This window comes from Vulpes lagopus, chromosome 19 (genome assembly GCF_018345385.1).
Source record: "Vulpes lagopus strain Blue_001 chromosome 19, ASM1834538v1, whole genome shotgun sequence".
Lineage (NCBI taxonomy): Eukaryota > Metazoa > Chordata > Mammalia > Carnivora > Canidae > Vulpes > Vulpes lagopus.
In genome coordinates this window covers 38515495-38532332 of record NC_054842.1, presented here as the reverse complement: position 1 = coordinate 38532332, position 16838 = coordinate 38515495, and the positions used below count along the sequence as shown (strand labels likewise).

The window sequence follows — 16838 nt, the reverse complement described above, 5'->3', positions numbered from 1 at the left end:
AATTTTTGTTTTTAATAAATATACCAACTGCCAGGGATTGGCTTCTGGACAGTGTCAGGCCCCTGTTGCCAAGGAGCTATGAATTAAGGCCAGGTACTTAGGAAAAATTCTTTATACTTGGTTTGGTTTACTTCTCTTAACCTGGCTGAAATTTTGGGATACTAGATGTTTATAACCTACTTAAGTATGTCCTTTTGAGTCAAAAAAGTTCTGTTTCTGCTGCTGAACTAGTTGATTTGATGAAAGTAAACAATGTCTAAATACATGGTTTTTATTTCTGGATATTATAATTATTGAAATCCCAGTGGAGCCCCTTTAACTACTTCCAAAACAGATTTCATTTTTACTAATTATAAAACACAGATACTTCATTTATAGATCTTTATCTTGTTTCAACAGCTGTGACTGATTCTTATGCTCTTTGCTTTCCTCCCTCCCCCTCTTTTCCCTCCAGAGTGACAATAGCTTTTTAAATTATAAAACAAATTATAAAACAAGCACATGCATGTTCATAAAATAAAAAAGTATAAACTAAAACATTTCTCCATACTACTCACCAGAGCTAACCTCTCTTAGTTTGTTGTTTATCCTGCTATAGTTTTTTTGCTTATGTAATTTGTGAGTATATGTAGCTTTTAGGTAAATGGAATCATACTAATCATAGTCTCTTATAATGGGAACATTTTTCCCTGGCAAGTACATATTTGTAATATTGTTTTAAGGACTGTATAATAGCCCATCATATACATGTACCAAAAGATGTTTACATATTTAAGTTGTTTCTAGGTTTTTGCCTTTATCTAAAATGTTGCAGTTCTAGGACATGTTTAATTGTTCTTATCTGCTTGGTTTATTGGGATACATCTCCAGCAGAGGAATTGTTAGTCAGAGAGTATTCCCATTATTGGGAATTAATTATGATGTTGATGCAGAGGCTGGGGATCAGCTTGCCACTTAGGCAATGGAAGGGAGTTGAAAGGACATTTGCTGGGATGCCTGGGTGGCTCAGCAGTTGAGCATCTGCTTTTGCCTCCGGAGTTGCTGGATTGAGTCCCACATTGGGCTCCTGCATGGAGGCCTGCTTCTCCTCCCTCTCCCTGTGTCTCTGCCTCTCTGTCTCTCATGAATAAATAAAATCTTTTAAAAAAGAAAAGAAAAGAAAAGAAAGGACATTTGTTGAAGTGGAAAGAGCCTTTAAAATGTGTACAGTTGTTTTTAATGCACTTATTTAAAATTTTGTACTCCAACAGACCCATTACTCCTCTCCAGTTACATTGTCTGACTGCCCTCCAGAAAGACTGTCCAATATCCCACCCACTGACAGTGTGTTAGCTGCTTGAGTGCAGGGGACAGTAGGACAGTGTCACTTGCACTGCATATGCATGAGAGCGCAGCATTAGTACTTGACATAGTAGATGCCAAGTAAATATTTTGTAAATGCACCCATTTTGCCACATTTTTGCTAACTCAAACCATTATCAAGCTTATTAATCTTTATAATCTGGTACATGAAATGGTTTCTTTTTTAAAAAGTGTAAAATTTTTAATTAAAATCAAGCATCTTGGTATCTGAGTGGCTCAGATGATTAAGCATCTGCCTTTGGCTCAGGTTGTGATCCCAGAGTCCCAGGGTCCTGATCGAGCCCCCAGTTGGGCTCCCTGCTTGCTGAGGAGCCTTCTTGCTCTCCCTTTGCCCCTCCCCCAGCTTGTGTGGGCACGCTCTCTCTCTCTCTCACTCTCTCTCTCATAAATAAATAAAATCTTTAAAAAATAAAATAAAATAGGGGAACCTGGGTGGCTCAGAGATTGAGTATCTGCCTTTGGCTCAAGTTGTGATCTGGGGTCCTGGGATCAAGTTCCACATCAGGCTCCCTGCAGGGAGCCTGCTTATCCTTCTGCTTATGTCTCTGCCTCTCTCTCGGTGTATGATTATCTTTAAAAAAGTAAAATAAAATTAAGCTCTTTTCATGTGATCATTGACATTTAGGTTTCTTCATGTACTCAGCTTATTTTTATATTGAGGTATTTTACTGATATTGACTTATAGGTGGGAAGTTAAGTAAATAAAAGTTTTTAAGGATAGTAACCTAGTGACCTATGTGTTGCAAATTTGTTTACCAAGTTTGAGATTTGTCTTTTAAGTATATTAGGTCTTTCACTATTTAGGAAATACTTATTTTTAGGTAATCCTGTCTGTTTTCATGTAAGATTTCTAAATTCTGTAACATGCTCTGAAGGGCCTTCATCCTCAAATTATAAAAAACTATTATTAAATTTCTTTTAAAACTTCTATGGCTTTAATATTTTTAAGATTAAAAAAATTTGAAAGAGAAAGAGCAGGGGGAGCGACAGAAGGAGAAAGAAAAGCAGATCCTCAGCAAGCAGGGAGCTCAACTCAGGGCTTGATCCTGGGACCCTAGGATTACCATCTGAGCTGAAGGCAGACGCTTAACCATCTGAGCCACACAGGCATTATGGCTTTAATCTTTATGTTTAAATATATGATCATTTGGGAATTGATTTTTGTACAAGATGAGAAATTGAAATCCAAGTGGACAATTTATCTCAGAAACGTTTCTTTCATGTGTGGTTTTTTTAAATTGAAGCATAGTAGATATACGGTGTTATATTAATTTTCAGATTTACAATCAAGAACATTTTTTAAATAATCTGCCCTTTCCCCATTGATTTGAAATGCTACCTTCACCATATATAAAATTTTCATATATACATGAAGTAATTTCGGGACTTTAATTTCTGTTTTATCGTTTATCAGCTTCACAATATCACATTATTTCAGTCACTTCAGCTGTCTAATAGTTTTGAAATCTGGTAGGCTAAAGTTCCCCTCTTCCCCATTATTCCTTTTTTTTTAAAATTTTCTTGGCTGTTTTCTGCCTTTACTCTTCCAGATGCACTTTAGAATCAATTTGTCAAATTTATTAAGTTCCCTCTAAGTTCTTTTGGTATTAACTGGCATGACAGATCTGGCTTTAATGATGGTTTTCATTTTGTTTTGACCAAAGTTTTATATTCTTATTTTTCCTTCAGTGTTAGATTTAAAATTGGAGTCAACCTGTTCCCTAATCTTAATGGTCTTTTTTTGTGTTTCTTGTTTCATGCTCTTTGCAAGTTTTTGACTTTTACTTCTAACAGTGTATCAGAGATGATCTCATCTTAAACGTTCAGCAGCACTAAGGTCATTTTTAAAATCCATCTTGAGAAGACAAATACCACTTGGTTTAATTTACATGTGAAATCTTAAAATATAAATGAACAAACAAAAGCAGAAACAGACTCATAATACAGAGAACAAACCAGTGGTTGCCAGAAGGGAGGGGCTTGGGAGATATAGATGAAATAGGTGAAGGGGATTAAGAGGTACAGACTTCCAGTTATAAAATAAGTAAATCATGGGGCTGTAATGTACAGCATGGAGAATATAGTCAATAATACTTTAATGTATGGTGACAGATGGTAACTGCACTTACCCATGGTGAGCATTTTGTAATATATATAATTGTCAAATCACTAAGTCGTACACCTGAAACTAATATTTTATGTCAACTGTACTTCAATTTTAAAAAAATCTGAGAGCCAGACTTTTGCAGGGCTTCCTCACATGCTTGTCCTGCCTGGGACTGAGTTTATGGCACATGTCTATCAACTATATAGCTGTTCCTCCCCTTGGAATCAGAGATTATTCTCCAGTTAGGATGGATTCTTAAATAGGTGAATAACCATATTTGGGAAATTTGATAATAACCTTAATCTAGCGATTGGTAAGATATGCGTATTATATAAAAACAAATCAGTTTAATGGTTACAGAGGAAGGAAACTTTGATATATTAGTTGTTCAAAATAATAAGAAACCTAGCATTTAAATTTGTTTAAACTCAGTATAAGTCATGGCACCAGTTAAAAAATAACAAAAAATAGAATTTAGGCTACCTTACAGGAAGTATGGCATCGAGATTAGAAAAGGTAATAGTTCAAATCTATGCTAATCAAACAGTTCTTATAATTTCATGCACCTGTTTTGTGCCAGAGCTAAACCAGATGCTAGGATACAAAGCTGAGAGACATAACCCACTTAGAACTATGTAAATGATAGCTAGAACAAGCAAGTGACCATAGGTTTTATGAACAGTCAAAAGAAGTGTATTCAGAACTGGACCACAGAGGCTAGGGGACAGCTTATAAAGGAGAAGGTGACACACAGAGCAGAGGCTTAGAACGTGGAGCTATGGCCCTCACTAGCTCTGGAACCTTGTACAAATTATTTAACCTCACTCTATCTCAGTTTCTTCATGTGTAAGATGGAGTCAGTAATAATACATTTTACACTGTTGTCCTCAGCATTAATGAGATAGTGTGTATATGGAAGCCTCTGGAACAGACTTTGGCACACTACTTAGAAAGTAGTTTGGAATTCCATTTTGAAGTGCTATGAGGTAGAAGTCCCAGCAGGGAGACTTCCAGCAGAAGGAAAGGTAGACGCCAAAGCTAGAGTGGGTGAGCTGTGGCCTTTCTGGAACTGCAAAGTATTTAACCTGATTGGAATGGAGGGAGTAACTGAAGATGATGCTGGGAAGAGAGGCAGGGGTGAGATCGCCAGATAGGAGATGTTGTACCATGTTGAGGAATCTGAGAGGCATTGAAAGTGTTGTGGAATCTTTGAAGGCCTAAAGTAGGGGAGTGTCCAGAACAGTTTCTCCAGTTGAAGGACTGGTTTGTTACAGCTGTGTGGAGGGGCAAGCAGAGCTATATGAAGTAGTTTGGCTGCACATTGGAACTATCTGGAGAACTTTCACCAGTCTGCCTAGGTTCACTCCGGACCAGTCTTATCAGCAGCTCTGGAAGTGGGACTGAGGCATTGGTATTTTTTATTGAGTTCCGTGTAATTCCATTGTGCAGCCACGATGGTGAATCACTGAGTTAGAGAATAACTGTGTTCAAATCAGATTTGATCAAGTTTCAAATTAAACAAGTGCAGGCAGCATAAAGGAGCTAGAGTAAGGAGATGACAAATAGGATATAGTGGTCAGTTGAATGAGGGGTTGATTATTTCTGGACCAGGTCACTGGGGTGATAATGATCATATACCAAGACTCAGTGGTATACTAAGACTCAGAACATGAAGGAGTTTGGCTATGCGACCTTGTTGAGTGGGCATGAGAAAGAAAGAATTTGATTTTAAGATGTGGGTATAGAGGGAAAATGATATAGGGTAGATGGGCAGAGAGAGAAACTGAAGGGGAGGAGCTGATGGTACAGTTGGAAACTTAGAAGACAGAGGAGATAATTGGTAAGTGAGACCCCTGTGAAGACAGGACATGCAGAGACATGAAAGAAATAATTTATATGAGAATTTCCACTCAAAGAGAAAGAAGTAAAAATATGTGAGGCTGCAGATAGGTTCACAGGTCAAAGAAGAGAAGCTATAATATAGCCTGATGGCTTGATTTCCTTACTGAAGGAAATAGGAGTATCTCCTGAGAATCAAAAGGTGAGAGAAGGGGGCTAAGGAACATGGGCAAGTGCTGGGAGAGCCAAGGGGGCCATCTCAGAAGAAGGTATCTTGTCCTGCTCTTAAATTTTGTTTTTTTCCCCCAGAGTTTCAGTATGAACCTCTTACATACTTTCTGGGTGATCTCTTTTATTATATTAGATTCTTAAGAAAAACATTGATAAACTGAGTTTGTCCAGAGGAGTTAAGTAGTTGATAGAGTTTGGAAAGTTATCAGTTAGTTCTCATTTCTGGAGTAGCACTTGGCTACCTTAATTTCAAATTTAAAATGTCGATATCACTTGAAAACACTGAACACATCCCACAGTTTTCAGTATCACTAGGTAGCATAATTTTTTTTCTCTAGTGTGATAAAACCTCAAAAACTACCAACTCACTTGAAAACATGTTAACTTTTAGTAAAAACATTTTCTATTATTCTATGAATAAATCCTAATAAGATATTTTACTTCATATTTTGCTTCATACTTTTTTTTGGTCTATGATGTCTAATAAAGACCTAACTAGATTTCTCAATGCTAATAGAAACTATGATTTGCATTATGTATTCTCTAAATATTTTTTCCCCTCAAAACCCACTAAAACTGAACTATTTACAGTTTTCCTCTTCAGCAGAATTAATTATATTCACTACAAGAAAGCAGTCATTAGAATGGCTTTTTAGTAATGCTTCTTGTTGTAAGTCACTTTAAGCAAAACTGGGGTTAGTACCGTGAATGTGTAGATGGAAGGTGACCTTATATTGCAGAACATTAACCTAATATTTTGATATCATTTCAGGTAACATTTCATTTGTTGCGTTTCCAGTTTCCAGCACCAACTCACCAACAAAGATTTTACCAAAAACCTTAGGACCAATAAATGTGAATGTTGGACCCCAAATGGTAAGAAAACCATCAAATCTTAGAATTTGAGGTTTTGCTTAGACAACACTAACTTAAAGGATGATGGTACTAAAGATGCTGGACAAAAATTCTGGTTCACTTTTTAACTCAGTCACTTTTTAAAGAAGTTTTGTTTTCATCTGATGTAACTGATTAAGTCTTAAGAAAAGCTTTTTTTCTTTGAAGAAAAAAGAAATGCATTGTGCTCTTGAGTGCTTAATTTTCATGAATCTGGATTCTGGATGTGTAATATCAAGGTTTTTGCTTGCTCCTTATGATAGGCTTCTCTTGTTTTTAGTTTGATCAAGTTGATTTGAAATCTGTTTTTATGTTCTCCTCTTTCTTTTTCTTTTTCTTTTTTTTTTGTTCTCCTCTTTCTTATAAACTATATACTCTCATATAAATTGAATATGACCCAACAGTTAATCTATATCCAGAGCTATCAATCTTTAGCAGTAGAAATAATGAATGAAAAACAGAAAATACTTAACTGTTTCTCTGAAGGTATTTCCATTAATTATGCTAGAGCTTGAAGTATATAGCACTTTTAGAAAGCCTTACTTATAAACAAAGTCACATGCAATAACTCTAAAAACTATACTTAATTTAATGGTCTCAGCCACCTTTAGCGAAAGTATGTAAACACCTGAACTATAATTCTTCACTGCCATTGTTTGCATGTTCTCATCCATAGAGCAGGAAGGATAAATTTTGCCCATAGTACTCAGTACTCTGGACTCTGTTAAATGCAAAATTATTTAGACAAAAGATGCATTTTAACATACCTAGTGGCTTCAGCAAATCTTTAAGATTTTAAGACATTCAAGCCATGACATTTTTCTTGATCACTTGAGGACTGTTAATTATCTACAGAATTCAAGCTAAAGATCTTACTCAATTTACTGTAACTATGTGAAGAATGTAATCTAGCTCCAGACCTCATGGAGACTTAAGCTCAGGTAAGTATCCCCATTTCAAGGTAGTTCAGGGTGTATTTCAAATGTTTACTAAGCTTTTCCTTCTCACCAGCCACTCCACTGGGTGTAAATGAGATAAGGCACCTGACTTTAAATTAAAGTCTTTATTTGGAAATGTGATTCTATAAATGCCAAAATTAAATAAATATACCCGAACTCTTAGAGTGTCTCCCTCACAGTACTCCTCTATTTTGAGAGACTGCTGTCAATATTGGAGTGATGCTGCGGTGGCTCAAATTTGAATTCCTCTTTTGGAAACAGTTTTTCTTTCCATTGTCAAGTTGAACTAGTATACACATAAGTTCTGACAATAAGTACTCTTGTATACTATTTACCTCATTACTTAACCAACCAACCTCAGGTCAGCAAAACAAAGGTCAGAAGAAGGAAAGGAGATTTGGGGTGCTTCTTTAAACCAGGGCTTAACGTGTGTCTTTAATACCCAGGTGCTTTTTACAGTTCCCAGATCTTAGAAATGAGAGCTTTCTTTTTGACTTCCTAATTGGTAGAATCCCAGTTAGAGCCATTTCTCTTTTCTCTTGTTTATCTCTCCTGAATATTGTCTCCTCACCTTCAGTCTCTCATCTGTGATGTAAAAGCATTTTTTTTAAGTTAGAAAACTCTTGAATGAAACCTTTTTTTCTTTTTTAAAACCTGCTTCTTACAGTTGTCTTTCTCTACTTGCCATTTAAATTTCACATATCTCTTTGCAAGCCAAGTCTTAATGGTAAATAGAAATTTTTAAAAGTCCCAAGAAGAAAGTTGTTTTCTGTGTTTATAGAAAGTAGTTTAGCAAAATCTGTTGTAGTTTGGAATACTCGCCCTTTTCTTCAGGTATCTTGTCATATAATCTTAACCATCTTTATTTTAACATGGTTAAAAAGTACATGTTTCTTATAGTGAAAACTAAAATTTTGTGAAATAATAAAATCCTTCAATGTAATACTTTTAATTCTATAGATTATTTTTCCCTTCAGAATAGAGATGCTCTCTTGGCTTTTCTCCCCCCCTCCTTTTTTTTTTTTTTTTTTTTGTTTTTTTTTTTGTTTTTTGGTTGAAGTATCATTGATGCAGTGTTATGTTAGGTTCAGGTATATAACATAGTGATTAGACAACGCTGTACTTTATGCTGTTCACCAGCAGTGTAGCCACCATAAAAGGCTGTAACAATCCCTTGACTGTTCTTACTGTAGATGGCAGTAGTATGTAACATATATTGATTGAAGGTAGAAAATCTTCAGAATGATGTTCCAATTGCTATATGATTTTCATAGCCCAACTGTAATCCAGTCCAAAACTGCATGATTACATTTAAATTAAGGATTTCTTGGTGGCGGGGGTGGGGGCTGGGGAGGTGCTGAAATTTAAAAGAAATGTTCATTTCCTTATCAGGTCAACTGAATATAGGAAATAATTACCTCTAATTACCTCTAATTTCAACTTGGGATTTCAAAATTAAGGTTCAGTTTTACAAAACATATCTGACTCATCACCTGTATAATTTTCCTGTATTCAGTGGTTGATCAAGTTCTGTTGGCTTTTCTTTGATTTTTGTTTCTTAAAGTTCTTTGTCATCGTCCTAATTTAGGAACGCATTGCATGTCACATGAACTTCTAATTTGTCTTTTTAGTTTGAGTGTATCATCCCTCCAGTTTGTTCATTCAGCAAATGTTTATTGAGGATTTCTGTTATTGAGGGCACACCAGGCACTAGGCTAGGAGAGAACAGAGGATTGCTAATCACTCTCAGATCAGCAAAGAATATCAGCTGACAGTCTGACATTGAGGCAGAAAAACTAAACCAGAACATAGCAATTCATTTGCAAAGCCTTTCTCAATAATGATAACAGGTTTTTTCTATGTCCTCTTTCCCTTCCTCCTCTCATCTTTTTTTTTTTTTCCTACAAAGCCCTTTAAATCAGGTAAACTGAGCCTGGAGGCTAGTAATAACAGATACAGAAAAAGAACTTAGTAATAGTACTGCACAAATAATGCAGTCTATCTCAAGGGTAAGTCGAGATGCTTAGAATTGCTTTGTGGAGACTCACGTTCTAGAAATAGAGTAGACCAGAGACTTATCAAATACTCAGATTTTTCTTCTTAAGCTTCACACTCAAGGTCAGCATGATATAGGACATATGAATGTGTGATGTAGTGATTGGTGGGAACTATGTCCTTTACATTATATTTTCTTACTGGATTTTATATGGTCCTTTCTGGCATATTAGTGAACAGAAATGCTTCTTTTTTTTTTTTTTTTTTTTTTTTTTTTCATTTTAAGAGCTGTGTCTTCTGTCTCAGTTCATTAAATATTTATTGTGCCTTTTCTGCGAATATCTCCTAGCAAAGCACCAGGCCCTATAAACATTTGATCTACCCTTAAAGATTTTATACTGAAATGGAAGTGCGGAAGTGGGTTGGGGTATGTGGAGGTATAGGAGATATAAACCCATCGTCTAGTATTCATATTTTCTCATGAAGTAAGCTTCCGAACTCCTCATGTAATAGTCCTTGGAATATTGTAGAGAATCAGAGTTCTCCGGACATCTATCAGTGTTTATTGTCTTTTGTTTTTATTTTTTTTCAACTACAGAATTAACTTACTAAAGTTATTTCCTATTCATTTGTACGTAGTAACATTACCCTACCCCCAAATTGGCAAAATGCCATACCATACACAGAGGTAACTAAAGTTCTTAAATATTTAGTAAATGAATAAATGTTGATGAGACTTTAATAACCAAAGCTGAACTAAGCTTGAAATGCAAATGAATCCTTCCCTTTGTTCTTTATGGAGCAAATTAGCAACTAACTTAATAACTGGACTTAGACCTGCCTGCAGGAACAGGTTTCATTTGATCAGGGATACAAAAATTAGTATTTTGACCTACATCAGGCAGTAGAAATAGAACTATTTCTTTTGTTTTAATATCTGTCATTTGAATACTCAATGTAGCCCACACTGATGCTTTTCTTTCTTAATTGGAACTTAAACAAAATCTTACCATTATGGAAATTTTCAAAAGTATACAAAAATAGAATGTCTTCCCTTTAGGAGATCCAGAGATCTAGGGCTGCCCAGGTGAGGGTGGTCCTGTGCTTTGGGGTTGGAAAGAAAAAAAGGGAGAGAATCCCTATGGGTCCAGCAGCTCATTCATGAGCAGTTACCCACCTGGGGCCAATATTGTTGCATTGATACCCCCACTCACTGGACATGCCCTTATTTTTTTTTTTTTTTGACAGAAATAGTTCTAAAGATATTTGTAGAATGCTAGATTGTTTTTTGTACTGATTATTATAAACATTTTTGGAAAAAACATGGATTATTTACCAGTGAAGTCCTGGACAGCAATTTGTTTTTTTTTTTGTTTTTTTTTTTTAATTTTATTTATTTATGATAGGCACACAGTGAGAGAGAGAGAGAGAGGCAGAGACACAGGCAGAGGGAGAAGCAGGCTCCATGCACCGGGAGCCCGACGTGGGATTCGATCCCGGGTCTCCAGGATCGCGCCCTGGGCCAAAGGCAGGCGCCAAACCGCTGCGCCACCCAGGGATCCCTGGACAGCAATTTGGTAGTCAAATTTGGCAATTTGACATATCAAGAAACTTTTTTTGTGGGAGCCTGGGTGGCTCAGCCGTTGGGCATCTGCCTTCGGCTCAGGGTGTGATCCTGGAGTCCCGGGATCGAGTTTCACATCAGGCTCCCTGCATGGAGTCTGCTTCTCCCTTTGCCTCTCTCTCTCTGTGTCTCTCATGAATAAATAAATAAAGTCTTTAAAAAAAAAAAAGAAAGAAACTTTTTTAAAAAGTCTGTATCCTTAGTTCCATTAATTACCTTTCTAGAGTCTGTCCTTAGGAAGTAGAAATTAAGGCCCAGATCATTGTACAAAGATGCTCATCACAGCATTGCTTATAATGTTGGCTATTTGAATATATATCTAACAGTAGGGGATAATAAATCCACATGATGAAATGTTTCACTGTATTTAAAATGTCTTTGAAGAATATTTAATGACATAAGGAAATGCTCTTGAGAAAAGAAGATAAAATTGTATCTATGTATAATAATTCAAATTGTATAATGCCTTTGTATATATTTTGGACACGAAGATCTGATTTACTGTTGCCCTAGTTTGAATACATCAAGTTCAACTACAGTTAGGTTCTGTAATCTCAAAGCTTTTTGGTTTTCTGATTTTTTAAAACATTATTAATTGTCAACTTAATCCTTCCAAATTGATGTTCACTTGCTGAAACCTATATTGTGACCTCATGTCAGTATTTAAAATACTTGTGCTTTAAGATCCTAGAAAGTAAGTGAATGAAAACTTATGTTTTAGATGATTGATATTAAGTACATTTTAGGCAGTAAGATTTCACTTTTATATGTAGGTTAGCAATCAACATTATTTTCTGCCTGTGTGATTTTCTTAATAACTGAGAATATTATTTTCTGTGTTCTAACTTTATAGATTATAAGCACACCACAGAGACTAACCAGTTCAGCAAGTGTTCTGATTGGGAGTCCATATACCCCTGCACCAGCAATGGTTACTCAGACACACATAGCAGAAGCTACTGGCTGGGTCCCAGGGTAAGAGTGTTGTTGCAAGTTACCATTTTTAAAACTTTTTTTTAGAGCTGTGATCTTTTCCTCTCACTATCTTGTCTTCCATTCTTGTTTTGTGTTGGCCTAGTCCTTAAAAAATAATGTGTTGCCTTTAAAGCCATATATTTTATTTTACTTTATATCTTAGATATAAATCATTTCTAGATCAGCCATTTTTAAATAGAGAAAAACAATACAATAATTTTTAGCCTTATCTTCTGACTACTTTTTATGATTATGACATTTAGGTGCTTTGGAGATGCAAAAACTATACTTTATATTGTTTTAACAAACATAAGAAAACAGTTACATAGTAAGTGCTAGCTGTACTCAGAATTTCCCCTGTGAATTTTTGTTTCCTTAAATACCAGAAAAGGAACTAGGAAAAAGAGGCCAAATATATTAAAAATTTTACTGAGTTTTCTCTTGATCTTTTGAAACACTGGACAATTAAATCAGTATCTTTTGTGCTACTCATTTACCACTTTTAGTATCAGACTTTTACATGTTTCATCTCCGCCTGTAAAATACTCTCACCCAGCCTTTCTCTGCTCCTTCTCGTTTTAGCATTTCATCTTTCCATAAAAGAAAAAGAAATAATTAAAGGATTCAAAACTTCATTTTGTCACTTTAGAAATTATTTCCATGGTGGTGTACTATATTGGTAGTTCTGTCTTTGACTTAACATTGTGAGTTCTAGCAAGCAGACAGTAAATCTTGGTTGCTTCAGAGCTTTCTTGTTTCCAGGATGTTAAATGAATTAATGAAAAAATCCTGGCAAAGTGTTTTAAGCCATATATATGTTCACGTATATATACACACACGAGACAGAAGAGTTTCATAGGTGTACATACTTTTTCACTATCAAATAAGATGAAATGACACAATCATCTATATAATTCCATGGCCTTTATTCAGTCCTTACCCCATGTAGGATCTGAAAGGTACCTTAGATTTCTGCAGGACCCTGAGAAATTATAATATGAAAGCCAAATCCATGCCAGTCCTGTTGGCCCGCTTTGGAGATGACCAGGGTTTGGATATTTTCAGCCCCGGCTGTGCTTTATATTGGGGGTAGAATATTTGCTCAGTCATTCTGTAGTGACTAATACTTTTCTGTGCCTTCTCCTTTCTAAGTCTGCAATATTTTCCTCCCATATTCATTGAGCTCAATTTAGACTATGCTATTATACTGTGATCTTTTTGATCCTCTGGTAACATTTATTGTGTTGTGATTTCTTGGTCCTATGATAAAATTCACGTTTTTATTTTATGGACATACCTTTTCTATTTGTTAGATTTTTTTTGTTTGTTTGGATATATTCACTGTGGAATTAGACAGGTTACAATAAATTATTCATGAAATGAGGTTGTGTTTAAATACCTGTTCTTTTTATGCTATCTTTTTTTTTCTTTTTAGTGATAGAAAACGAGCTAGAGAATTTATAGATTCTGATTTTTCAGAAAGGTGAGTATAAGTGTTAAGTATTTTGTTTGGGAGATGCTACCGTGTAGAGAGGAGTTTGGTGTCCAGACTATTCTAGTTTAATTAGAGCTGTTTTTCTTCACATAACTTTAACTTCATTGAGTTTCTGCCTTTATTTCATGCCTTTCACTGAGTGTTCTACTTTACTTACCATTGCATATATTCATTATATTTACATGGTTTCAAAAGAAATTACCCTATGAGTAGATTGGCTGTTGGTAATGTGTCATTTAGTCCTCTCCCTCCTTTTGGGAGATGAAGTGTTTGACCAGAGTGCATACTACTCCACATTACCTCAACCTGCCCAAACTTTTTTAAAACAAGTTTTATTGAACACATTTAAGGATGATAATAAGTTCTCACTTCTTTCTTAACTAATTTGTCAAGTTCTGTGTAACCTTTTCTTAGACTGTTAGGACAGTGCTGCTCAGTGTGCATCAGAATCACCTATGAAGTGTTGAATGTCCTAGGAATGTCCACCGAGTCATTAACTCCAGGGTTAAAAACGATCATTATAGGGTCATGATTTGAACTTCCAAGTTCAGTGTGCCATGCAAGCCACTCTGTGGGGTACCATGTTAATGTTGCGCTATGTTAAAATAAGACATTGTCTTCAAGGCAAGAATTTTGTAATGTCGTTACTATTTTTTTTAAAGGTTTATTTGAGAAAGAGAGAGCATGCACACATTGGGGGGAGGAGCAAAGGGAGAGGGAAAGAAGCAGATTCTCCACTGAGCATAAAGCCCAGTGCAGGGCTCTACCTCTCGACCCCAAGATCATCACCTGAGCAGAAACCAAGAGTCAGACGCTTAACCAGCTGAGCCACCCAGGCGCCCTAAGATTGTTATTCTTTTAAATAAAACTTTGCCAGCTATGCTTTTTAAATTTTATTTTTGATTCTAAGATTTTGTGACTTTTTCCAGTGGTGTTTTAATCTCTTTTTGTTAGGTCATCTGCTCTCAATATAATAGTTTTCTGTCTTTCCTATTTTCTAGTTTGCTACCTCTGATTTGCTGTGCACTGAGAAGCTAGATGGCCAAATCTGTTAGAATTCACCCTAAAATAAAAATAAAAAGGCTCTGAGTGAGGATCTTGAGGCTATGTATATAAAAATGTGTGTTTTCTTGCATATGCCCCAGCTGTCCTTAAGTTCCTTTGTGGCATTTGTTGCTTGCTTCTTGGTTCTTAACAGTTTTGAACAGATAAAATCATGTCTAAGGAATTGCTGTATCATATTGGGATATATAGCGAAATGTTCTTTTCTCTCTAATGGAAATTCCTCTTTCCAAGTCCTACTGGTCTTTTTCTGTATTTATCCTCAGAAAGGGCAGCAATACAAGTTCTTACAGATGTATTTAGCAATGTTTAAGGCCTTAACCTGGGACTATTCATTAGTTATGATTGGTGGCACTTATGTATTGCAAACAGTATAAACAAGATTCTCTTTACACTCCTTCATAAGAGAGACTTCTTTTTTTTTTCTTAAGATTTTATTTATTTATTCATGAGAGACACACAGAGAGAGGCATAAACATAGGCAGAGGGAGAAGCAGGCTCCCTGTGGGGAGTCCGATGTGGGACTGGATCCCAGGACCCTGGGATCACAACTTGAGCGGAAGGCAGATGCTCAACCACTGAGCCACCCAGGCATCCCTATACTGGCACTTCTATATGTGATTTAGAAGTCTTTCTTATGGGGATGCCAGGGTGGCTCAGTGGTTGAACATCTGCCTTTGGCTCAGAGCATGATCCAGGAGTCCCAGGATCAAGTCCCACATTGGGCTCCCTGCTTGGAGCCTGCTTCTCCCTCTGCCTGTGTCTCTGCCTCTCTCTCTGCATCTCTCATGAATAAATAAATAAAATCTTTAAAAAAAAAAGTGCCAGATTAAATTTATTGGCATAAACACTGATTCAACTTTTTCCCTTTTTGCATATGATACAGTGACTTTTTTTTTTTAGTGATTTTTTATTCTTTTTATTTTTTTAATATAACTTTACTGAAATGAATCCTGCCCCTCAGCTCCCCAATCAAGCAGGTCACAGAGATTATTACATGTGATTTTCTTTTTTTTTTTTTTTTTTTTTCTTACAAATGCTTATTTTCCTCCAAATGCATTTTGTTTTTCTATAACTCGGTGAAACGTCCTTGTTTCCCTTCTCCCAGTGTTGAGGTTTAGTAAGCTAGCTCTCAATCATAGGCTGATCTTTATGTCTTCAGTGTCTCCTGTTGATTTAGTATCATATGTAAGTATTTGTATTTGTTTTCTTCAGAGATTTATACATCAATATATTGACATTTATACATCAATATATGAGGCTTTTTATCCTCATCTTACCACTTGGCAGTACAACTTTAAGTATGTTTTACACAGCTGTTCCTTTGTTAAGGTCATTTGTTAGAGCAAGTCAGTTTCTGAAGAAATTTTTTTTTTGTGGATGAAGGATCCATTGAGGGATTCTCATTAATTTTTTTTCCACGTTCTGATCCACTGGACTTATTTTCAAAGAGCTTATGGAAGACGCTGTGAAAACCCCCTTTCTGGTCTTGTCTGGAGTTTTGATCCTGAAAGATGTTTGCTCACTTTCTCTTTCCACCTATGGACAGAATCTGATGGTGTCTTCTACATGTATCTCTTCCAAATGATCTTATTTGCCTTTTTGGATCTCTGCTGAGGGAAGAAGGTCCTGGGTGCCCCACGGGCAGTGATGGCAGCCCCTGGGTGTTTTTCTCCATTCCTAGCTTTTTTTTTTTTTTTCCTCCATTCCTATCTTAAATGAATAAGACTTAGCACAGTGGTGTTGTATTCTTCTTTTATGCTCATGTAATCTTAATGTCTTTTTGTCGGTGGAAAGTTAAAACTCCACTTATTTATAGTAAACTAATATAATTTAAACTATAATCTAATAATCAAAATCAGTATAGTTAATATCTGTACTGCTTCAGTGATGTTTAAGAAATTGTTCATTTATTCAGCAAACATTTTAAATATCTATTAACTGTTCTAAGTATTGGAGGGAATAATAAATAAGTCTGCCCTTAGCTTATATTGGAGGGGTAATAAATAAGATTATTTTTACATTATGATAGATGATATACAAAAAAATAAAGATGATGGTGGCTGCTTTGGAGAAGACATCTCTAAGGAAGTGATATTTGAAAGCAAAGAAGTCAGGCATGTAAATAGCTTAGGTGAGGTGGGGTTGCCAGGGATCCTGGGCAGAGGGAATGGCAAATGTAAAGCTCCTGAATGAGGAAACAGGTTGATGTATTTGGAGAAGCACAGTAGCCTGGAGATAGTGAGAAAGGCAAAGGGTATTAGGACATGAGGGTGGAAAGGTAGGCAGGAATCA

The 16838-nt window shown here is 35.9% G+C and overlaps 1 protein-coding gene across 6 annotated transcripts in view; it reads left to right on the top strand.

Annotated features, from left to right (window-relative positions):
- Positions 1 to 16838, top strand: part of TFDP2 (transcription factor Dp-2) — a 162344-nt gene that overhangs the window by 106041 nt on the left and 39465 nt on the right. For 5 of the 6 annotated variants that reach the window (XM_041733854.1, XM_041733855.1, XM_041733852.1 and 2 more), the window contains 3 exons: positions 6312 to 6415; positions 11865 to 11986; positions 13422 to 13469. In XM_041733854.1, the coding sequence (XP_041589788.1) occupies positions 6312 to 6415; positions 11865 to 11986; positions 13422 to 13469 (274 nt within the window). The remainder of the gene's footprint in view (positions 1 to 6311; positions 6416 to 11864; positions 11987 to 13421; positions 13470 to 16838) is intronic. The other variant, XM_041733856.1, reaches the window with a different exon arrangement.